At 51.0% G+C, this 25,271-nt stretch overlaps 1 protein-coding gene across 7 annotated transcripts in view; it reads right to left on the bottom strand.

Moving 5' to 3' along the window:
* Nucleotides 1-25,271, bottom strand: part of DENND1A (DENN domain containing 1A) — a 492,434-nt gene that overhangs the window by 32,896 nt on the left and 434,267 nt on the right. For all 7 annotated transcript variants that reach the window (XM_032307638.1, XM_032307635.1, XM_032307639.1 and 4 more), the window contains one exon: nucleotides 17,049-17,180. In XM_032307638.1, coding sequence (XP_032163529.1) covers nucleotides 17,049-17,180 — 132 coding nt within the window. The remainder of the gene's footprint in view (nucleotides 1-17,048; nucleotides 17,181-25,271) is intronic.

Here is a 25,271-nt window from a genome sequence, read left to right as displayed (position 1 = left end):
TCATGCCTTCAAGGTCACCATCAGCAACCCTGTTTGGCTTCTGGGAAAGCAGGCACAGGGAGCCGGTGGAGGAACAGGTGCTACCTAAGGCCACACAGAAGGTGAAATGTCAAAGTCAGCGGGGAGACAGGCCAGACGCCAATGAGAGCCTGGTTGCAAGGGGAAGGATGTGGAAGTACAAAGATGCCTGGGGCAGAAGGCTATGTATGCAAAGCTTGGGGTAGGGAGGCAGCCAGGGCCCCTGCACTTCCCCTTTCCAAGGGCTGGAGGCCCCCCAAAGGGGGTCTCAGGTCCTGTGTCTGAATGATGCTGAGCTCTCTCTTCCCCATCAGACTCTATCTAGTCTACAAGGAGGCGGCCCTGGTGTCCCCAAAGGGGAGGCTGGACAGATGCCTGGGATTTCTCTGTCCTAGGGGTATGACCCATTTCTAGGGGTATGCCCCAATCAGATAGGCTGCCAGAAGAGAGAAGAGAAAATTCACGATTAAGCTCTGTCACTGTTTAACGAAGGAGGAGTTCACCTGGTTAATTTTCCTGGCCAGTAGCCATATCAGTGCTCTGACCTACGCATGAAACGGCGCTGGCTGGGAGAAGAAGACAAAGCTTTCCGTGGCTTTACAGAAGGCCTCTGGGCTGAGAGCAGGGCTCCTCTCCTCCTTGGGACCGGAAAGCCGCTATTATGCAAGATATGGAAATAAAAGAGGCTTCTTTTTGATACGCCTCCAAAAAGGAGTGTATTGAAGCTATATTTGTGTGGAGTAGTGTCTCCTTTGAAATGCCCAACCAGCTCTCTCAGGCACGGCTCCTACCTGTCCCCCAGCAACTGTCATTACCTTCGGGCCTCTCGTCCACCCTTCAGAGAGTCCGTCCTGCTTGTTGGGAGGATCAAATGCCTGCCTTGGCTACAGAGTTTCAGCGAGGGTGACTGGAGGGGCCGGGTCCGGGGCCCCCAGACAGGATCCTGGCCATTTTCGGGCCCTAAGCACCTGCAGAGGTAGCTCTAAGCTCGGGGCTATGGTCTCAGAGGGATGCTTCTTACAAGATGTGGCCCAGGGTGGACTTCTCTTTTGTGGTTGAGGAAGAAGTTTCCAACCTGCCCATAGCAGGTGACAAGGAGGTGCTTCTTTATGAGGAGGGACTGGAGTGGGGTGGGGGTGGTGTCTCATCTTGGAGGGCCCTGGATGGGCCAGTGTCACTCCGAATATCCCAGTCAGTCCTGAGACTCTGGAGAGAGGCTCTATCATGACCCCCATTCTCTAGACGGGGAACCGGAAGCCCCATGCTGACCTTCGCACGACATAGTTAGGAAGCTGGTGGCGCTGGTCTTCAGTCTGTGGCTGTTGGGCTCCAGAGGAAGGTCTCCACATGCCCTGTGTCATGCTGCCTGGAGGCACCATCTGAGAGGGAACCGATGGTGGCCGTCCGAGAAACGCTGCAGCCCCTGCCGTGGGGTCTGTCAGCCACTGTCTCTGGAGAGCGTGGACTTAGGATTCGGTCCCCTCAAGTCACCTGGCGAGGCCACTCTGGCAGGCTGGTCCTAGGCCCTTTCTCTGCAGTGAGTGAGTGCGGAGCTGAAAGACACCTCAGCCTGGTCCTGAAGAGCACGGCGTTCCTCCCTGATGTTGACAGGAGTAGTATTTTGTAGTGGTGCTGGTTAATTTGTAGTGGCATTTGTGGTTTGAAGCCTTGTCAAGATCCCTGATTACTTCCCGTGCAAGGAGCTTGGCTGATGGGGAAGTTCACATGCTGAACAAAAGCGGCGAGGCAGCTGTGAGGAAGGCTGCGAGGGGGCCGGGTGACCCTAGCCGCTTGGGGGGCGAACAGGGAGGAGGGCCAGAAGTGGGGAGGGGGAGGGGAGCCTTTTGTTGTTAGTCAGGTGCAGCTGCTGGGGTTGAATAGGGGGCACCCACTGGCGGCCGGAGGTCGGGCACCAGAGGCGGCGGCCGGTGGCTGGGCAGGGAGCTCGGCTGACATGTGCCAATCGCTGCCCAGACAGAAGCTGGAGGTGCTGCCTAGGGTGCCTGGGTGACACTCCCAGGAGGTGGGGGACAGGAGGAGGGGCTTCTAGATGTTGGGAGAGAAAAGGCCCTCACACACCAGCACTGTTTTTGGCACTTACTACGGACCAGGTCCTCTGCTGGGAACTCTACACGTAAGGTCTCTCATGACCTTGACAACCCCATTTGGCAGATGAAGAAACGGAGGCTACATCCTCAGTGACTCATCCAGACCAGGCCTCACAGCTAATGGATGGTAGAGCCTGGCTCCTCGCCCAACAGTGTCTGACCCCCAAGAAGCCCACGCTCCCTCCATCACAGCCAATACACGCACAGCAGAAGGAAAAGGTGCTAAAACGTAGCCCCTCAAGACCAAGGGTGCTCCCCTCTCCTTAGGGAGTTGTCCCCGAAACCACTTTGAGCTTTTTTTAATCCTGCTACGTCTGTTCTGACCACACACAAGGGCCCATCTTTGCTGCCACCTGCATTTTCCCAGGCTGCGTCCTGCCTCAGTGAGGGTTTGCTCAGTGCATTTAAGGGCCAGGACCAGCTCAGCAAAACCGAGGCTAATTTATCATCTCCAGAACGATGTCCACCCCATGCAGAACGCCACTAGCAAATGAAAATAAAAATCTTCTCCTAATTTTGCGGTGGTAGAGAGAGGACTGCACAGCAGCCTCTGGTCAGAATCTGATGCCGCGCCAGCCTCCACGCTGCCCTCCCTGCCCCAGCCCCCCATCCCCCGGCAGCGTGGAAAGCGGGTCATGGTCCCACACACTGCCCTTGGCAGGCCAGCCAAGGCCGGCTCTGCCCCTACCCACCCCACAACGCACCACCACAAGCGGCCCCTTCCGGCCAGACCCCGATACAGAGCCTGCCCTGTCCCTCACGTGCTACTGCTGTTCGCGATCACGTGCTCGTCCTGTGTGCCCTTCTGGCGCTCGCCTACCCGACAGGTCCTGCCCATCCCTCGGGTCTCTCCCTTCCCTGGAAGCCATGTCTCTCTTCCTGGCTTGACAGACTCAGGCTTCTTTCTTCCATCCCCCCCGGGAACACAGAGGCCCCTCAAAGGCAGTGCTGTGTCTATTTCCCACCTGGACCCGAGGCTCCGGCACAAGGCCCGCACATGATAAGTGCAAAGTACATGCTTGTCCAGGACTGTGGAACCGGCCACCAAATGACCAGGGAGGCCATTTCCCAGCATTCCACAGACCGGGACCAACCAGTCATTGTCTCTGGATGCCAGTCGCTCAGTCCGGAAGGCTGGCAACCTTCCTGGCATGCTTTTGATCAGGAAAAACTCCCAACCTAGAGGCATCCTGGTTCAACAGGTTGAGCCCCAGGGCCATCCCAAAAAGCAGGAGACTTTCTGAGTGGAATGCAAAAGTGGGACGCCACAGCAAGCTTAGATGTGAAACCTCCCCAAATTTCCCCAGTGTGTCTGTTAAAGAAAGACAGTCAGGTTCACTCGACAGAGGGGTTTTTTTCTTCCCTTGTAACAAATGGATGGAGAACGGGGTTTTAAAATTCCTGGACCCTGGAATACATTTCTATCTGTGTCAAAGTCTACCCCTCCACCGCCTCAGCAGAGTTTAAAATCCTAGCTAATAGGTTAACAACTGTTTTTCTTCAGCTTCAAATGAAGAATATCAGAAGGCTGGGGGAATATGCAGCTCTCCAATTTGTACGGACTGCACACAGCTCCCCGCAATGTGTGTTTGACAGGACTGACATTTTGTACCGCTGTGAGATGGGAAAACGTGTGACATTTTTATTCATGGTGGCGTACGCCCTTGTAATGATCAGCTCTGGTCGATGTGCTTACCGCAGCAGCCCCAGAGCCCTCGGAGAACAAACAGGAACCCAAGGTGCCAGCAGTTCGACTGCCTTATTAAACACCGCCAGGATCCTAACGAAGACCAACTGCTGGAAAATCTCACTGTCAAATCCTCAAGGACATTGTCAGCGCACAGCTAACTGCATATATTTTTCATTTAAAATACTGAAATCCAGCATTGTGCCATTACGAGCGAGGGGAGGGGCGCCCACTCCAGTGGCCATTCTGTCAGCTGCTTCTTCGGAACTCCAGATGCTAGAGCCAGATGCCCAGTGGGGTTCATGGCTCAGAAAGGGGCAGCGGAGACCGGGAACTGCCTTTCTGAGAACCCAGCCCTGCCTTCGGGGTGAAAGGCTGGAAGGAACAGGCCTCTGGTGACAGTCACCTGGAAAGTCCACCACGGGTTCTTTTCGTAAGCCAAAGCAAATCTGCATGATCTGAAAGTCCATTGCCGGCCCCCTCCGTCCCCTCCAGCCAGCTGTCTTCCTGGAGGTGCACCCCATTACATCCTGCAACTTGGTGCTAATCAGCCTTCTGTTTGGCGGCAGACCTTAAGACATCTGTAGGAACACACGGCCGCGGTAGGCTTCAGACCCTGGCAGGAAGGCTGTGTGTCAGGACGCCCACCTGCGATCCCACCACTTGCCTCAATTCAAAGGCCTCGAGGTCAGCGGGCAGGAGGACCCCCTCCCTCTGGCGGTCATTTCTAATGCTGATGCACACTGATGGATGGAAGCCAACCACGTGGGCGACCCTCGGAGCCTTTCGGGTTGTTATGCTGGGTGATTTGGTTATGGCTGCGTACGCTAACGCACTGATATATTTGTTTTGTAAATATGTATTATTTATACAGTGCCCCTATTTCCATACTCCAGCCCTGATGCACCAAGACGCACTCTGCTATTTATTTATGGGGTCCTTGTCGCAACAGGCCTAACAAGATGCCTGTGTGTGGTTCTTGCAGGTTTGCAACAAACCGAAAGTGGTCGGCTAAACAGCGCCTGCTCTCCATCCATCACGGGCAGCGGCTTGCATTTTAAGGGGCTGCCCGTAAACTTGGTTTAGCATAATACTGTACATCATCTGTGGCGGAAGTGACCCGGGACACCAGAGAGCTGGCGACCCGGAGAGCAGGAGCCGTAACGCTCCATACCCTGGGACGGCGGAGAGGCTGGAAGGAGATATGGCCACCCTGGTTCCAAGACCCAGAGAAAGTAGAAAAAGGAAGGGGGCTGGGAGACAGCCTTGGGGCAAAAGCAGGACAGAGAGGGTGGAGGTCACTGGACCCTATTTCCTACTCTGTCCCTCAGCAGAACTTTCACCCTGGGCTATAGAGGGCGATGGCCACTGGCCCTGACACCGACGGGGCTCCCGTGGTCATGGCTGGCGCCTCAAATCTCATCAGAGCACGTTGGCTGGAGGAAGAGAACCGCAGTGTGCGTCCAGCCTCATTCATTCTAAGGAAGGACACCAGCAGCTCCCACGGAGAGCAGCCAGCAGACCACCCAGATCTCTCAAATCTTTCCCTTCTCTTCACGGCCAGAATGGGGTCTGAGGTCAGACGCCCACTAGCTCCCGACCGCGAGTCAGCAGACTCATTAGCAGCTTCCCTGTTTCACCTTCTTCCTCCCCTTCCCACGGGGGCCCGGCGTCCAGCTTCCCAGATGCCATTCCCTCAGACACAACCCTCACTGGCTCCTTGACACCCACAAGATACATTTCAAGTTCTCGTGGCCCTGCCCACCTCCGCAGTTTGGCTCCCAGCCCTCGCCGGGTGCCCCCTGGCCTCCTGCTTCCCCACATCAGCCCTTCCTCTTCTCTGAAGATGCAGCCTCTCCTGTCTTTTATGTATGTCACTCTCTTCACCTGGAATGCCCTCCTCCTCTGGCTCCACCTAATATAAACTTCCCATTCGAGATCCACCAGGAATGTCACCTCCTCTGAGAAGCCTGCCTGGGTTTCCCGAGACAGCTTACGGCCCCTCTTCAGCCAGTACACTTAGGTCCGTTAGCATTTCTCTTTCCATATGGTTTGCCGACTGTCTCTCCCAGACAATGAGGGCCAAGGAGGCAGGACAACGTCTTCTTCCTCTGTGACCCCCGGGCCTGGGGCAGGGCTTGGCAGCCGACATGCCTCATTATAAGCTGAATAAGTGAAGGAAGGAATTAAAGAGGGCATGAAAGAATAACTCAGAGCCCTGCCTGGCAAAAAACGTCAGGATTTTTAGCCACAAAGACAGGAGGGCAGCAGGGGAAGAATTTTTAGCTGGTCCTCGTGGCTTGGGAGAATGGAAGTGTTTGGTAGACAGCCCTGGGGAAGAAGCTTCTCTCCCGCACCCCTGCACCCCAATCTGTGGCGAGAATGATCCGCTGGTGAGCACACCTGGAGGGTCCCAGGCTCCTGGCTTCCACTGACTACGTTAGCCCACCTGGCCTCTCCAGGCATCATCCTGTCAAGAGTCAACCCACTGTCCCTCTGCAAACTGTCTGCTCTCTGGAAAAGTGCAAGCTGGGATCCACCTAGAAGGAGTCCGGGACTGGGGCCTGCCGGGGAGGGCCAAGAAAGTAGCTGTAACCATGGAACCATATGGCTGATGGGCAGCAAATTCTCAGAAATTCAGTTTCAACTGCTTCCCGGCAATGTTAATCCCATACCACACTTTGCATTTCAAGTGGGATATAATCAACAATCCCCTGGGAGAAGGCCCTTTTATATATTCTGTTTCCGTACTTTTATTACATTTTAAAATTCTCTGCAGTATAAACAAACAAGCGCGATACAATATTCCAGAAGACAGGGAACGAAGCAGACTGACAATAAAACGAACGTGGGCCAAACAATAACCTAAATGAGGGGCACGGTCAGTGCGATCTCAGATCGCGTGTGCAGGAGGCTGGCATGCACCTTTGCTGCCAAGCTGCCTCAGGGTCAGAGGAGCTGGAGGCCAGGTAGGAGAAGCCAGGGCTTTGCCTCTGAATCCATTCTCCCAGCCAGGGGATTAGAGTGAGGCCCCTGACCATCCTGAAAAGCGGGGCAGTCTAGACCCTTCCACACCAGTCTGGGTAAGGTCCTGTGAAACAAGGCAGGCACCTACTGGGCACCCTGCCCCATGCCAGCGGGCGTCAGGAGGGTGGCATCACTGTGGCTTGGCACACCCCTCCCTGCCCCCACAGTGCTAAGGAATCTGGAACTCTGTAGGTTTATTTTTGGGGAGACAGCCAAGTCCCAAATCCAGGCAGTGGCTGGGAGCTTTGGCCAGGAAAGAGGAGGAGGCAAAACAGAGTGACCGTGACCTCCATGGCCATCCTAAGCCACACTGTTGGAGCCTAGGCAGGTCCCAGGCTACCGGCAGCTACAACCAGACGCCTCAGGAAGCACGTGTGAATGAGAGGGGCAGACGGGAGGGAGAGCCCGGTCTCCGGCGTCAGACAGACCTGGTTTGGAATTCTTGCTGCCGCTTACGGTGTGACCCTGGGAAAGCTGCTTAGCCTCTCTGAGCACTGGCTTTCTGGAGATAATAATAAGCATGAATCTTACAGGACTGCTGAGAAGATTAAGTGAGGTGATCCCTGTCCGAGGCCCGAGTCCCACACCGTGGGTCCGCGTTATTATGAAAACCAACCCAACCCATCTGGCCCCTCCTTCCAGGGCCACCACTCCATTCGTCCCTGTCATACCTTCCCTCTGGGCACAGCCAGGTGAATAATTTACCTAGTTCACACGGGTGCTTAGGGACCGTTGGGGGACAACAGGACAGGTGGCTCCTGGCACAGCACTCCCAGAGCCATGGTGGGGGGACCCCCTGCATGGCCCCTTGACACCGAGTTGATTCTCCCAGAGGATCTTGCTTGTGGGATATAATTTATTTTCAATATTTTATGTTTTATTTCCCCTTCCCTACTGTGATAAACTCCCCACCTTTGGCACAGAGAATTCTAATCTGAGAAAATGCCTCCTCTGGTCTCGCTGAATCAGATTTCCTGCTCTTGTCCTGCTGGGCTCAATATCTTCCTGGCAGGGAGCTGGATTCCGAGCTGCTCTGGCGCAGGCCTTAAAAGAAATGCTGTTTTTAGGCTCTGGTCAGTCCCTTGGCAAAGAGGCCCCGCTGTCACGCTGCTGGGTGGGCAGAGATGCGGGGGATACAGGCGGCCTGTCACCCAAGCATGGCACTGCACGTGGGGGTTTAATAGGGAGCACAGGCACCACGGAATGCCAGCCACCCCTGTGTCCGGGTCCCTCTGCTCTGCTGAGCTGACCGGCTGCTCAAGACCGGCTGCTCAAGAGTGCTCCCACTTTTCCCACCTCTTCTGTGACTCGCCGCCTTTCAAGTCTGCGCTCACTCGCTACTTGGTCATTCCCTAAGCTCCCCCTGGGCAAAAGTCATCTGTGCCAGGCCCTGTGAGGCAGCCAAGGTCACAGAATGGAGGCTGACACTGTCCCTGTACCGGGACAGTATGTCAGGCAAGGGGATGGCACCGATGCCGAGCAGGGAGGGAACAGCTCTGCTTGGAGGAGTCAGGGAGGGGTTCTGCGGGAAGGAGCTCTCAAAGTGGCCCTGACAGGTTGATGGGCTTTTGTCAGGAGGAAGAGAAGAGGAAGGATATTCCTGGCAGTGGATAAGGGTAGGAGCGGATTCACGACCCCAGCGTGGGGTCTGGCCTGGGGCAGATGCAGTGAGATGAATTATATAAACTGTGAGCTGGGGACAAAAGGATGGGACTCTGTCCAGGGTAGAGGGGCACTTAGCAGGGTCTTGCAAGGTGATAAGCACTGGCCTTGATGTGGAGAACAGCAGGTACCTCCAGCCCAAAAGAGGTGTGGGCAGGGGAGCTTGGAAGGGGGTGACCCTGGTGGGGCCCTAAGATTTGGGTAAGTTCTCTGACCAGGTGAGTCTGTGATCAGGAAGGGAATCCTGGGGACAGTCACACTCTGGGGGACCGAAGGGCCTGCCTATCTCAGCGCTTGCTGATGTTTTCTGAGGCCCCCCTGCCTCACTGACCCCTTGAGGACAGCAACATGTGACCCTGGAAACAGAGGGATGTTGGGGTCCACTGGGCTGGCGCCGCTCTGGGGGAGGCCCATGACACACTAAGACACGGGGCAAGAGAAGCTCAAGAGGAATGAGTCAGAAGCGGGTACCGGGGCCACCAGAACAAAGGTGCCACGATCTCAGCACAGAGCTGGGGTACAAGCCTGAGCTCTAGTCACAAGCAACGTGGCTTTGAATCCTGACTGTTGCTTCTAAGCTGTACCAAGTCTCTATCCTCTCTGTGTCTGGCCTGTGTCCCCCTCTGCAAGGGGAGATGCTACCTGAGGCTCCCCTCCGTGGCTGAAAGGACGAAGTGGGCTAACATGTGGGGACCGCCTAGCACGACAACCGGAGCTGGAATATGTTTCTCTGGGTCTTGGCCTAGTGCCGGGCACGCGGTGAGCAAGTCATGCTCATGCTTCTCCCATGACTGTCCTTAGACCACCCCCTGCCTGGCATGTAACAGGTGCTCAGACTACCGCTAAAGGGCTCAAACGTCCTAGGGGGTGGGGGCTCAGGGAGGGAGCCTGGCCCCCAGTCCTGCAGCCATCCTCACCTGGGCTGAATGGGGCATGCAGCACGTTGCCTGTGAACCTGCATTTTCTCCTGGCTGCTGACACCTCCCAGGCCGCCTGCGGTGCGCCAGGAAATTCACCCCCAGTGATGAACTCTCCGGCCTTCTCAAGCTCCCAGGCACGCCCGGCTTAAGCGGAATTCTCTGGAATTTTCCACTTGTTCCGAATTTCCAGAATCTGAGTTCTCCCTTTGATGGGCAAGTGTTCCCTCCCAAATCGAACGTGTGCGCTCAGAGGAGCAAACCCTGGCCTTGTGAACCTCCCAGTGGAAAGCTGTCTCTGGGCTAGCCTGGGCTCTGAAAAAGTGAGTCCACACGGATGGACAGGCCCGTCAGTCACCCTTCCCAGGCAGACCTGACAAACCCACCAGCAATTAGGGACCTTGCTGCTTTTGGAACGGCAGCGAACGAGTCGAAACAACTTGGGAGGGCCACCCCACCAGGACTGAAGGCAGAACAGCCTGTGGTCACGCTGCAGCTGGCAACAGCTGGACTGGAGCCAGAGGGGCTGCACTGGGGGACCCACCGCAGTAGCACCTGCCTTCTCACGCGCAGACATGGCTGAGGGAGAGGAAAGAGGGGTGACGGAAAAGGGGAAATAGGATTTGGAAGGAACAGGGTTTGAAAGAGCAGTGGGCAAGGGCTCTGCTTTGTGGACTGCGAGAGCATGGCGGTGAGTTAGACCAAGAAAATGACTTGGGACCAGCGCCCACGATGCTCGTCACATCTGGTGCCCCAGCGTGCCCCATGGCCTCCCGCGCCCACTATCCTAGTCAGCCGGGAGCTCGGGCACCTGCTCCTTCTGGCGCCATCTCCTGGCCATGCTGTCAGCCCCTGGTCCTCTGCTCTGGGGCGTAAGCCTGGCTCCGATGAGGTGTGGGTTTTCCCACCAAGAGCTTCGGGGAGCTTCGTGTGCTGGTCTGCCAGGCCAGTGGAGGCAGCTGAGTCGCTGGGTGACTGACAGCTAGCCCTTCTCCCCCTCTCCCTCCCCCCGGAGAAATACACATATTTACCGAGGGCCTACGGGCAGCACTTGGTTGAACAGACTCACGGAACCATTACAACAACTCACGACAAGGATACTATTATCCCCACTCCCAGATGGGGAAACTGATTTCACTGAGCTTAGTTCGTAACAGCTAGATAGTCACAGAGCTGAAACTGAATTCCACAGCAGCCCAATGCTAAAATCTGGGCTTTCCCTCTCTCCCACATTGCCCCCCAGCGACCACTCAGCATCTGCTTTTTCAGTAGTTACATTTTTGTGGTGGATGGGGCTGTATTTTCTTTTTCTGTCTCCATGAATGGGTATGTGTGCCCCTGCACAACATTCTGACCACACCACTTGAGAGCAAGTTTCAGACGTCCTGGTATGTTGCCCTTAAATGATTCCGTGTGCATTTCCTAGGAATAAAGATAACCCCCCGCCAAACCAGAATATTAACAATTCCACCATACATAGACTAACATCCCGGTCCATCTTCAAATCTGCCAACTTCCCTATGAATGTCTTTAAAGCTTAAAAAAACCCCACCATAATCCAAGTTAAATTAATACTTTGCATTTGGTCATGCAGCTTAGTCTCTTTTATAGACAAACTCTTTGCTTTACACGATATAATTCAGGGGACGCCAGGCTTTTTCTTCCCTAGCCTGCTCTCTCCCTCGCTCCCCTGCCACCTAGGTCAACCCATCCTGGGGCTGTGGGCAGGTGTCCCAGTACTCTGTTTCTCTCCCCGCCCTCCCTTTCCTGAGGCATACAGGACTAGACCTTGGGAGTTCATAAAAACATGAACTAAGAGGATCTAAATTCCTATAATACAAAGCTGTTTCTACTTGGACATAAAACCTTTATTTATGGAAAGTGATTTGGAAGTGGTTTTTGGCCACTAATGGAATATTCATTTTTCTTCTTCACATGAACAGATTTATAAGCGTAGCAACTGAAATAAAACCAAGTAACTGGCTGGACACAGAGCGCGTACTTAAACAATAATCAATCAATTATTAATCAATTTAAAAATCCACATCAATAATAAAACCTTAAGACGTTTACTGCCTGCCAGTGCAGCGCCAGGGCCTGTGGTAGACTTTCCAGAGGCTCATATTCTCACAGGGGAGGACAAGCCTTAAAGAAATAATGACAGGCTGTGGGAGATGCACGGCATGTGCCAAGCTCTAAGGGTAGCATAAAGACGGGAGCAGCTAGCTCTCCCCAGGGGAGCCTGGGGATTTACAAAAGGGACCTGCTCTGAGGCCAGACAGGTGGACCATGAAGGGCCTTGTGTGCCAAGCCAAGGATGAAGAGGGAATGTTTGGGGGTGGGGAGGAGCAGGGAGGTGACCAGGCCACTCGTGGATCCCTTAAGTGGACCCCGCAAGGCCAGGTGGGGTGTGTAGTGGGGTAAGTTTGGAGGGCAGAGGCCAGTCAGGAGACTGGAACCGTCCCGCTGAGTGATAACACAGCTTGAACCACAGCCGTGAGGGAAGCCATGGAGAGGAGAGGATCCAGCAGTGTCCAGGAGGCGGGAGAGGTCATGAGGTGAGAGTGAGCGCACCTAGGCTTCTGGAGAGACAGCGGTGCCGTCCACTGAGGTGGAGATGGCGGGTGAGGAGAGAGTTTGGTGGGGGGGTGTGTATGTCAGATTTCAGATTCGAGGCTTGTGGTTTGAGGTGTCTGGGGAACACGGGAACATCTGTTGGAGATGTCCGTGGCTAAACTGAAGGGAATCGTGTGTGACTTCCAAGCTCAATGGGGCAGAAGGGGTTTCTCAAGGCACTCGGAGCCAAGGCTGCTGAGAAGGCATTTACTGGCTGGGCAGCTTTTCCGGCCAAGTGTGAGACTGGCACTAAGTGACCCAGCTCATGCTTGTCAAGCCAGAGCTCTCCATGTGCACAGACGAGCAGGCAACCATACTCCAAGAGCTGTTCCTGGGGGGTGGAGCCAAACCCCTCTGTCCCAGATCTCTGGGAGACATGACAGTGCTTAGTTTGGGCTTCGGTTTAACTGGCTTTTCAAGCTTTATGTTAAAGAGATTCAGAAACCTTGGCTCCATTGGGAGAATGTACATTTTGGAAGCCACCAGATTGGAAGGCAGGCAGTTACCTCGTCTGCAGGATCAGTCATTTGGAGTGAACACAGGAAGGGGGCCCTGTGGGTTTACCCTGAAGTTTCTGGGGGAGCCCTGTGTTCCCACTTCCTGAGGAGGCCTGGTGACCGGCCAGGCACGTGGCACTGCCAGCATGTAGGCGGGACCAGAGGCTAGTCACTGGGCTCCCACGGTCAGTCAGGTGGCCCTGGCCAGGGGTGGGGGGTGGCCCTGAGAGGCAGAGCTGCTGCTGGTGACGCAGCGTCAGTTAGCTACCAGTTCAAGCACACGTCTTCCACGCCTGTCTCCTTGTTAGCACAATGCGTATTGTGCTTTCTTCCTCACCAGCTGGTCAAGACTCAGTGAAACAAGCAGAGATGTGAAAGCACCTAGTGGCCTGTCCACCTTATTAGAAGCAGGGAGCGTCTGCCTCTCCCGGAGGTGTTACCTCTGCTCATCTCCCTGAAGAAGGGGTCGAGACAAGAGGTTCTGGCTGAGGGGTGAGTGCAGGACACTGCTTCTTCAGTCTCCACACCTGCAGAGAGGAGGGCATGTCCACTCCCCTGCCCAGGAGAGAAAAACACAAGGCAAGGGGGGGAGGTCCTTAGCTTCTCTCTGAACCCCCTTACTCACTTCTGCCAGGAGAAGAGGAGGGCTTCCCTGAGCATGTTCTGGGCTCCACGGGCCCTCGAGGCTCCCTCCCACCGAGCGGCCAGTCCGGGGCCCTGCTGGGTGCTGCCTGCAGCCGTCCCTTCTCCTGTGCGGGCAGCTCCGTCTCGGTAATTCTGAAGTGAAGTTTTAGCAAGCCCATCTGGCCTCAGGTCTAAAACAGCATTCTCCTTTGAGTCTTATCAGTAAAAAAAGGCTGGCATTTTCCTCTCATTTGTCTATCTCCTGGGCCTTATTTCTCAACTATTCCGAACTTGGGAGGGGAAACAAAAAGAGTTATTTAAAGCCTCTCCAAACCTAAATACTTTTCAAGGTAGGAACAGGCATTCTCAAGTTATTTGAGATTTCTGAACGCTTCACAGAAGCCGTACAGGGGCTCACTGAAAATCTGTTTTGCTCGTCTGGAACCATCAACAGTGATCGCGAGCACCGCGTGGTGACACGTGTGCCTGTTTTAGAAAACAAATGAACTATTCGTGAGTTCAGCTGGTTGACAAAACATTTCTTAATGACAGGGCCCAACTTGGGGCTGCAGAGAGTGGTCCTGAGGGTGCACGGATGGCCTCTGTGGGGCCCCAAGTGTCCTGGGCTCACCTCACTTCCGTTCTCACAGCTCTGGGTTGGACTGTGCATTGGTTGTTCTGTCTCCCTCATTCTGCCCCTTGTAGGTCCCAATACATGGATGGACAGATGCATCATTAAACGGAAGGGGTGGTCATGGCCTCAGAGAAGGAAGCTGCCATGAGGCCGAGAGACAGGAGAGCACCTTCTCTCCCCCGGCAGAGGCAGCTCTGGCCAGTGCCCCACACAGCTGCGTCTGAGGGGTCCCACACAGGCCCCCGCTGGCTCCCTGCCACCCCACCCCGTGTCCCCACGAAGGTCCCCTGGCTGGCGACACAGAGCACTCCTGGGATGAAATAACCACCTCAACAGTCTCTGTCCCCGCTGGAGAGCTCAGTGCTCTTAAAGAATGAGATCCACCGAAACGCTAACCCAAGGCAAAGTCTTTCTGAGGACATCGTCGCTGTCTGGCTAGTTCAAATTATCTCGCTGGATGCACTGGCTTTCACAGACATCAAACAACTGAAATCCCTGCTTGGTGAGGGAGCTGGCGTGGGCTCTGTAGCTAGACTGTCCTAGGTTGCTGTATTGGCTACCGTGGCCCTGGCCAGGTCCCTTCGGGTCCCTGGGCTCTAGCTCTGGGTCTCTAAATTGCAGCTAGTGGTCCCTTCCTCGAAGGGCTAGGGCAGAGATGACACGCTTTCCCAAAACAGAATGCGTACTGCTGGGCCCCCATGAGTGGTTCAGGCGATGTATGGATTGACACTTAAAAAGATTTTTTTGATAGGCCTTAGGAAAAAAAAAAACTGGACTAGTACGTCAGGCCTGTGATCCTGTCAACGTCATTACTTATCATACGACTAAAGCTGGTACGGATGTCAGGTCTGAGTCTATTTAAAGAAAAACAGCAAGGAAAAGAATAGCACAGATGGTAGGAGGGTGTGGCACAAATTTCTGAAAGGGAACTCAAAAGACTGTTCTTTGAGGAGCCTAGAAGTCCCTAAAACTCATCCCTGCCAGTAGTAGGTGCTCTAGAAACACTGCTGGTTCCGGTCACGGGCTCATCAAACCGGGCGGGCGCCAGGGAAAAGCGCTGAAGGACAACCGAGCAAGGGGGGGTTGGCAAAGCCAGCCGGAAAGAGTTAAAAGAAAGGGGTCTGCGGTTTCCCTGGCCCATCCCCCCTGCAGCTAATCTGTCACCTAATGAAGAAGCGGCCGGCACAAGTGAGCTGGCTGGCAGTTCACTTACAGCAAACTGATTAAGAATGTTCAACCAACAGCAGACTGTAGACCTTTCCAGAGAAAATAAATAGAGTGTAGACTGTATGCAAATGTGTTTGTCACTTTGACAGCACGTCTCAATTAAGGCATCTCGCGGCTGTGGGTAGGCTCTGCTGGCTGCAGCTGTAAGGCAGAGCCCGCTGCATGGCTGATACTTGGGGCTTGACCTTAATCCGCATGCATGCATTAAAAAAAAAAATTCCTGCCTTCCTGTATACTTGCATAATGCTGGCAGCCACGTGAGGGAAGTGACAAACGGGGAGAAAAAGCCACTTTCATCCTCTCCAGTTTACAGACCTGTGAAGGCACAGACAGCTCTTATTTCAACAGAGTTTGGGGTGGCTTTTTTAATTGTTTATCCCCCACCCGCGTGCGTGCGCGCGCGCACACACACACGCGCGCGCGCTCACACACACACACATACACACACACTCTTATTCTGCATTTAGCTGGGAATGACATTAAAGCATCTCTACTTCTTGCTGAAATGGAAAGAAGGTTTTTCTCCATTTCAAATAGGGCCTCCTTTTTTGTGTTTCGAAAATGGAATGTTTAACACCATGAAATCCCTCTCCCCCGCCCCCTCTTTCTCTGTAATGGGCTTCAAACTCCAGCGAGGGGCTCTTTTCATGGGAAGGTTAGTGTGTGCAGGAATGAGGACAAAGGAAAGCAGGAAGCTGGCTCTGGAATGCCATGCTGGTTACAACCGGGGCTGTGCTTGCAGCAAACTCCGCCAGGAAACCGGGCTGCAGATTTCTCCAACAGGGCCTGAGCCCCACAGAAGGCAGCTCTTCAGGGGTGGAAACACAACATCATCCAAAAGAGAAGCATGGACCAAGGGAGTACTGCCCCGAGAACGCTCCTGTCTCGCACTACTATGTTTCAATTCTTAAAACGTCCTTTTAAGTGTAAAATCCAAAAGAGGGACGAACCTCCCCAAGTTTAAGATGTATGAATGCATTGTCTGAAAACACTAATTACAGAGAAGATTCTCATGTGTCAACAAACTCACCCCTTAACGTAATAACCCAGAGCAACCATTTCATTAATTCTCTTCATTTCTAAAGAGCTCAATGCTGGTACACAGTAGGCAACTGATAAATGTCTGTTAAAAACAGGGCACTTAAAATGTATGTTTTTAGATCCTTTATGTGATGAAAAAGCAACAGTATTTAAGATAAAATCATAAAGACGACTTTAATCATGCTCCATCTAATAAATGGCTCAAGAATCAAGTGATTTAAAAATAAGGAACCCTGTAAATGCTTGTCACAGTCCCATCTTGCTGACAGCCATTTTCCACAAACGAAATAAGTATGACTTTTGCTCATCAAAAGAGTCAGTTCGAGAGAAATCGGGGGCAGTGTACAATCTTTTTCAACTAAAAACACAACCATGGCTTGGAAATAGATTTAAAAATTCAGTTTCCATACAGAATGCAATGTTTTACTTAAAGGGGAAGAAAAATCAAACAAATAGACAATTTTTCCAATGCTCGGGTCATCAGAAATAGTTGGTGAAGGAATTGGATCTCTCGAAGAGTAGCGCGGGGGTTTGCTCTGAGAAGCACGACTCCCAGTATTGATTTTCAGGAAGTACATTAATAAAGAACTCCTAATTGATTTTTTTTTAAGACTTCGCTTGTTGCCTTTTATTTGAAGGTGCAAAGAAGGGCCTGGGATGCTAAAGTGTTCTAATGAGATGCTTAGCTAACAGAGGCGCCTTCCATGGAGGGCCTTGGAGTGGGGGAGGTGGCAGCCGCATTTAATGACTTCATTCAAGAGTTGAGCTCGTTTATGACCAGAGCCATGCTGTTTCCTCAAAATTTTTGAAAAATTCCCCTTCGAACCATGTTTGTACCAAATAAACATTCAAAGATGTGCAAAGCTCCATGGAGTGGTTTTGCCAAAGAGAGTGGAAACGAAAAGCCTGTCTCCTGCAATGCTCCAGCTTCTGCTAAAACAAAACAAAACAAAACGAAAACAAGACCAGTCCAAGGGCCAGGGTACATACCTGTCCGAAGTGGACTGTGATTGGCCTCCGGTCTTCTCGGAGCTTCGTGTCCTTGGCCTCCACCAGCGGGGACGGCACGGTCTTCGGCAGCTGCTCTTCCGCAGTGGGGGCACAGCCGTTCTCGGCGATGTCCTGTAGGGAGAAGCCGGTCGGGGTTGGTGTTGGGGTCAAGGCACCTGCCGCGAGCAGGTGCCCCCCTCCGACCCCACAGCTCAGGGGCCTGCCACAGAACACTCCCTCTGGGATGTTCACAGCCTCTCCTCCTGCTGGAGCTGGAGGAAGCAGAAGGGTAACTTTGGCTCTTTGACTTTTAAGGACAGGGTAAACCACAATCATACACACGAAGTTACAAAGACAACATAATAACTCATAATAGCGGAGGGGGGGGGAATCTTTCTGTCCTACTACCTTACACAGCTATTTCCATTTTTATATATTCACTTTGTCCACGTGCAGACATTTAAAAATTACTTGCAATCACAGCTCATGCATAATTTTACATTCTATTTTTTCCTACTATATTATAAGCATCTCCACGGTGCTACAGTCATTTTAATGATAATTTTAATAGATGCATAATATCTCATTGAGTGGATATATAATGATTTAATAAATTATTCTGCTATTATTGGGTATTTAGGTTATTCCTTCCCTCCCTCCTTCCTTCCTAAACACCATAGTGATAAACGTCAGTTTTTCTTTCTTTTGGATTCTTTCTTTTCTAGAAATCCCTAGGAATGAAATTACTAGGTCAAACGATATAAACACTTTAAGCCTTTTTATTCACTCTACCAAATTGCTTTCCAATTTATACCAACCACTGGCAATGGATGAGTTACCAGTTTCATGGTACCTGTTAGTTAGCCTTATCATTTTAAAAATGTATTGCTAATTTAAGAGGTGCAAAATTAGACCTCATTGTTGTTTTAATTTGCGTACTTTGTTATTTGTGAGTATGGACACTTCCTCCAGGCTTGTTTACTGGTGACGTTACTGACTGTGAAAAATGAGATGTTTGTGCTCCCCGCCTTTCCTAGCCTTAGTCTCTCTGGCAGAGAATGAGGAGACCCAAGTCTGAGTTTGGATTTTATGACTTGGAGAACATTTGGGGGACCAAAGTAATATACTGAAATTCAGAAATGTACATTTAATTTTGGGCTGCTGTTGAATGAAGTCGATGTATAAAGAAAAGAAAAATCCCAATATGCAAAAGGCAGGTGATGCTTTTTTTGGTTCTTTGGGATGGGGATGGTACCCACTTATGCTGTACGGATCACACATTTCCCCCAAGTTGTGAAAGTTGCCTAGCTGTTCGTTGGAGCAAGGCAGAGAATAAATGTACAAATAAAAACCATTTAAATAATAATCTTTTTTAACCAAGTAAAAATACTCCCAGTCAGAATGAGGTAATAAATAAAAATTCCAATTCTTTTCATTGCAAAAACAAAGACATATTTTGGTCAAGAAGACATGGGATTCTAGTACTCATTAAATTTTGCACACAAAAGACTTGACAATGGGTTGCTTTTAACTTAGGCAAATAAAGAGAATGGTGGCAAATGGAGGAAAGTGGTCCCTCCCTGGGTAATAATGCATTAAAGAAGAAACGCATGGAACATGTGTGAATCTCTGTCTCCTCGTCTGTAAAATGGGAATAGGGTAGCTGTGAGGACTAAAGGAAACAGTGATATGAGTTTGTCTAGAATATTAGGACTCAATAACGTACTAAGTACAACACTTGGTAAAAACAGAAGACCAACTAATAAGGTATAAACTTTATTATAATAAACTGTAGGGACCTTGCTACATTCAACCCCACACACCCAGCTGCCGCCTCTAGCCCTGCTTGGTAACAACACAGGGAGGTGATGATGGCCTCTTGGTTTCGCAGGGAGGGCCTTCGGTAAGTGGCCCCCAAGTCTTAGCCTGGCTGAGGCTGCGTGATGAGAGGCTGCCGACAGCCAATTAGAAATGGCTCTTTTAGAAAAGGGGCTGCCCTAAGGTGCTCGGGTCAACTGGAACAAAGAAGGGGAGGGGCTCCATCTGTGCCAGAAAGTAACAAAGGGCAAGAGGGGCATTCTGGATCCAGGTGGGGTTACTGAGCAGACAGACACAAAGGTTGAGTAAAGCTAAACAGTTAAAAAAAAAAAAAAGAAAGAAAGAAAAGAAAAGAAAAAGAAAAAGAAAAAACGAAAAAGAGAGGAAAAGAATCCATTTTAGTTCAGGAAAAATACTGAGTGACTAGCTGAAAAAAAAAAAGAAAGAAATGGAGCAGTAAGGGTACATGGCAGGAAAATACTGATGGTAATAAAAACTATAAGATGATAGCTCTTTTAAAAAAATGTATGTGGGGGTTTTGGGAAAGGTGCCTTAGTTTAAGCTTAGAAGGAAACACTGTTTTCTAGATTTGTTTTTGCCATTAACTAGCTGATCTTTTCAACCTTTTTGTACCTATTTCTTTATTTTTACAATGGGGAGACCACCACCTGCTTGGTGAACATCAAAGCTAAGAAAAGAATGAATTAAAGGAGATGAAACATGAGGGAGCTTGGAGCATGTTACGGTCCCGTGCAAACGGAACGTCAGCTCTGCATCCCCTGCAAAATGAAAAAAGAGCACCATCTAGAAGGAGCTTCCCTGGGCTGTGTTGAGCGCCTACTACCGGCAGGCACTTTTCCAGACCCTTGACCCTCACGATCACACTCAGTTTCCACAGCAACCACAAGGTAAACAGGATTATCGCTCTTTTATAGGTGAGGAAACAAGGCTCAAAGGGGGCAACTCACCCAAAGCTAGACAGCTAGAAAGTGGAGGAACCAAGAGCTCTGTGATTTCTGGCATTTATACCAGTATTGACCCATAACAACACATCCGTGAAGGTACTGAGTTGAGGAGGCACTCAACGGACCATCAGGTTTTCCCCTTCAGTTACACTGGCCCTCGGCCGCCACCCCTCATGCTCTCTTTGCACTTACTTCATATCCCTAAAGACTGTCAGGTCCTTGGGGTTTGGGTTCTCTGCCCCAGAGCCTTGAATATACAGTACACGCTCTCTGATCAATCTGTGTAAATTGAGTTGAACATTTGGAAGGCAAATGTGTCCGATATACAAATGTGCTTGTGCATCGAAAAAACAGTGCCGCACATTAATTTTCTTCAGTTAGAAGATCCCAGAGTGCAAAAGACTTCTTACAAAGTCCCGTGGCTCGCCCTGCCAATTTATTCACTTCTTCACTATTTCCTGTAGCTGGGGAAGGACAACCGCTTCCTCCCAGGGACAGCAGAGTTGGGGGAGCCCTAGTCGAGAAAGAAATAGGGCCAACTCACATCCTCTGCTGTATCTTCTAGCAGGGATCTCACACACACGGTAGAGATTTTGTGATTAAAGAAACTGTGGGCTCAGAATGAGCTGAGGGTTTGGGAAAACAGGCAAAGGGTTTGGGAAAACAGGCACCCTCATACCCTTCTAGAGGGAATACAAATTGGCAATTTATAGCAAAATCCTAAAAGAGGTGCGTGCCCTTTGGCCCATTAATTACATTCCTAGAAATTTATCCTAATGAAATAATTAAGAATTCCTGCCATGTTTTACTACAAGAATATTTGGCCTAGAAAATAAACTGGACCTAAGTTAAGTATCCAAGAAAGGGACTGATGAATACATGTCCATCAGATAACATTTTCTGTAGCCACTTAAAACAATGACGTGCAGAAGAAACATTCAGTGGCCAGGAAATGCTCAGAATACAGTAAGTGAAAATGCAGGTTATAAAACAAGATCATTTTCTTTTTGCTTGTCTGATTTGTTGAACTGTCTCCAATAAACATGCTTTTTGTTTGTAAACAGAAAAAAAAAAACTGTCGAAATGTCATTTTGAAAATGCAAAACCAAGAAGCTGACAGGAGGGGTAAATCTGTTCCTTCCAGAAGGGTCACACAGGAGGAAGAAACTAGACAGAGCTGTGGGTCAGGGGCCACCACAGAGTAACACATCTCTTACCAGGAGCCCTGGGGCCCAACCAGTTCTCAACTCTTGGTAAAGTAAAGGGGTCAGAAACTCATTCAGTTCCTGTCCCTTTCCCTAAGAGTTTGCTGGAATCAAAAGTCATGACTGGGGGTGTCTAACCTCCACCTGCCTATGGAGGAGGCAGGGACAGCATATAGTATGTCACTGGACTGAGTACCTCTGAGAAGTCAGAGGCAGAAGCCCAGGGGAGGAAGGGGTCTGAGTGGCCTTGGGTAGGAGCTGGGGAAGGTGCTGGACCCGGAAGGAGCCGAGGCTATGACTTCATGAGGCAGAGACGTGGTGGCGTTTTCTGAGCCAGGGGTGTGAGAGAGCACTGCCTGGTTAAGGAAGGACAAGTCGCTCAGGTGGGGCATTCCAAGAAGTCCTCCAGGCTGAGGTGGAGGAAGGTCTGAAAGATTTTAATCAAGAGAGGGACTCAGTGCTGTGTTCTAGAAAAACTGTTCTGGTGGCCAAGTGCATGACCAAAAGGGAGGGGATCCCCTGCGAGCCATGCCCTCAGAGTGTGCACACGTGGGGGTCTGGACAGATCGGCTGCTCTGGACGTGGGATAAAAGGAAATGAACAAGATGGAGATTCCCGTTTCCTGAGTGGCTCCTAAGTGTTGTTGCTGCTGAAAGCGATTACCTTTTCTAATCCTTCTAACAACCCAGTAAAAGTCAATCCTTTCCCTAGTTACATGAGAGAAAAACCAGGTTGGGAGAGGTCTACTAACTTACTCAAGTTCACGGAGTTACTATCCTTTGCAACCCCCACTAAACCTGATTAGGTACCTCAGAAGCCCAAACACACACCGCTGTGCTGGGGGTTCAAAGGCCCCCGGGGGGAGGGGGCGTGAGGCAGACCCTCTCACACCTCTGACTCGGGCTGCTGGTCTCCGTTTTCAGATTCGTACAGTGCCCTTCTCTCGCAATCTACTTCACACCACAGCGAATGCAAATTAAAATATGAATATTGATATCAAAACAATATCCAGAATTGGAATATCTGTGATTGAGGCTGTAGCGTATTTTAATGTGCAGGAGACAGGGAGCTGACAGTTGTGGGGTAAGGTGTGAAAACGTCTGTTCTACGAGAGTCTACCTAGATCTCCCTGCCCCACTCATGCTTACTCCCTTCAATACACTAGGAAACATGTGTCCAGAGACTCAAGGCTACGCTGACCTAACTGTGAATTTGCTCCTCTCCGTCACAAACTTTCACATCGACAAGCTCGACTTGGCTTTCTGGGAGCAAAGATTTAGGAACTTTCAAAAGGGCTGTGAAATGGGTCCATGTGACTCAGTCCAATACCGGAGGAAGAGAAGCTCATCTTCCAGGGGTTTCCCAATGGACATAAACATGACGCCCTTAGGTGAGTAATCTTAATGTTCCCTGCAGGCGAGAAGGAGCACGTGTGTGGCCATCGTCTTTCAGACAAGCCACTCTGATGCCAGCCCTGCACGGCACGGGCAGAGGCGGCAAGTCGGTTTGACAGCCGGGAGCCCAGGCACGTGGCATCCTCCCACACGCCAGGTCCGGCGGGGAGACGCCCCGTCCTCCCTTTAGAAAGCGGCAGCTGGGTAGCATCTTGGCCGCTTCTTCTTCCTAATTTTGAGCAAGTCAGACTTCAAAGGAGGCCAAGCTACAGAAGAACTTGACCACCTTGCTGCATTTATCCAGAGAAATATGCTATCCATCCTTCTTTTATTGTTGTTGGGCTGAAGCTGAGCCGGTACGGAATAAAGCCACACTATAGTATCTATTAACAATTATTTGCCAATGGTCACACGGATACCCTGAAAGCTCCTCTCTCAGATGCTTTGAAAATCTGCAGCACAAATGAACAAGGGATGGAAAAGGGGCCCTGCTCAGTCATATTAGAGATGGACCCTCCACACACCGTGGTGACCTCTCCGCAGGTCGGCCCCACATTTTCTATTTGCAATTCAAACCCAAGGCGAGAGCGCAGAGGGCAAGACTGGGTTCTTGATTATATCTGTGAGGTCACCATCACTATGCGGAGGTAGAGGAGGCCAGGTGGCAACCCAGTACATTTGAAAATTGGATCTTTGTTGGGAACTGCCTCGATTTCATAGCAGAAACCAAACTTGAGATGTCTGTATTAGACACATCTGGGGAGCCACACGGATATGTTGCCATGCGAAGGGGAGGGGGCAGAGGGGAGGGGAACAAAAAAGCCAAGGAAATATTTTCTACTGCAGTGAGAGAGGTCAGATGGAGCCAAATCCTAAATTAGCTCAAGAAAGGGAGCAGGAGAGCACGGCTGAAGACCAAGTCCTGTCTGCACTGAACAATGCTAGAGTTTCAATTACAAAATCGCTCTTCCAAGAACAACTGCAAAATATCAAGTCTGTAGAAATCTGTAAGACCGAAGGGGGGAAAAGTGAAAATTGAAAAAGGTGCACTAATAGATCTGTCAACAGTCCGATGGTGACAAGCCACATTTCTATAAAATGCCTTCACCATTCGTGTCACCTGAAATGTACTGACACTTTCTATAGAACGTTACCTCCTGAAGCTATTCTTGAAAAGACTGGCAGGGGGAAGAGGAGAAGGGGAGGGGGAAAAAAAACCTGCTTCAGATACTATCAAGGAAAGGAAGGGGAGGTGGCGTGGAAAGAGGGTGATCTGGATTGTTTAAGCGAACCTTTGAACGACAACATCAAAAAATGGGGGCTTCGCTGGTTATCTGCAGAAATGTTACGTATCAGAAAGAGGGGATTTTCGTCAGGCCCAAGGCTCCCACGTACTGGGAGGGAGGTGATGGCGTGCAGAGAGCAGATCCAACCAATGGAAAGCATCTGTCCGCGGCCCGAGGAGGGACCCCTTCCTCGACTTAGTTCAAGGACTGTTCTAACACCAGCTGAGCCTACGATCAGGTCGTCAAGGAGGTTTGAAAGTTTGGTGTGAGAACTACCCCCTCCCTGCCACTCTATATTTTATCCAACTCACTTCCATGAGACTGGGCTAGGAGATTTAAAAAAACAAAAACAAAAACAAAAAAACTATGGATCAGCCTTAATATCCAAGGGAAGAATTCCACCTGCCAGCCGCTGGCAGGGCAAAACCGACCACAGTTAGGGTCTACCTGGATGTCCAGGACAGGATTTTTATTTGGGGACTGGAATCTCAGCTGTTAAAAACTTATTCTCAGCTGAAGCTCGGAATTTAAATGCTTAGTCGGAACAAATTATTTTGCAATTAAAAGAAAGGAATCAATTCCTTGGACCGTTTCAAGTTAATTAGAGGTCCGTTCTGACTTCATAAAATTAAAACTGCTTTCAATTTTTTAAAAAAACTGCCGAGACAGACAAAGGCCCTTGTTAGAGTTGCACATCTGGGGGGTGGGGGATAATGAAGTATGTGCTCCCAACCATCTTTTGGAAAGCAAACACTTGTTTCTGGAGGGCTGTATGAAAGTCTGCCATGGTAAGGGCATGGACACTGGAAATGGAGGGGTCTGGAACCCGATCCAGGCTTTACAGGCCCCAGCAGTGTGACCTTAGGCAAGTTTCTTCACCTCTGCACCACAGCCTAGGCTCTCTACACAGGAAATGGGAATCATAACTGCCCAGGGTCGTTCTAAGGCTTCAGTGTGACAGCTCGCGGCCTGGACCATTCTCAGTAGGTGGTTATCGAAGGGTGGCAATTGTGATAAGGACAACATCTGTTATCATATAAAAATGCCCTCTGCTGTGTTAACCTCCTTGTACTCGGCCAGACAATCAGGCAGGGGGCTCCTGGCCAGCAAGGAGCCTGTAGGATTCCGTACCATTTTACTGATGGTCCAAGAAGACAAATCAGAGTCCTTGCCCTGTTGCCCAAGAGTCTCAGACCAGAGCCGCTGGGTTCCTCTTGGTCAGGCCAGCACTGTGAGGACAGCCTGCAGCGTCCTCCTGAAACCCACCCCTTTGTGTGTCCTGTGTTTGTGTGGCGGTCACATGCACGCCCAAACCATGGAGGTCATTTCCCTGGAGATGCTTCTTGGTTTTGGTGACCGGCCGTCCCAGGGCAGAGGTCAGTGGTGGGAAGCAGACTGGCCCGGAAGGGGAGGCCGAGCCGATTTCCAGAGAGCCCTGTGAGCCCCAGGCCCGGAGGGGTGGGCAGGGGGCAGACTGACGGTGCTTAACTCTGAACTTGCTTGCTTTTGTGGGTTTAAGCCAGGCTTAATGTTATTTGAAGACAGTTTTTTGTCT

Source organism: Mustela erminea, chromosome 12, assembly GCF_009829155.1.
Source record: "Mustela erminea isolate mMusErm1 chromosome 12, mMusErm1.Pri, whole genome shotgun sequence".
Lineage (NCBI taxonomy): Eukaryota > Metazoa > Chordata > Mammalia > Carnivora > Mustelidae > Mustela > Mustela erminea.
Note: the sequence above shows the minus strand (reverse complement) of the source record. Positions and strands in the feature narration are given on the sequence as shown.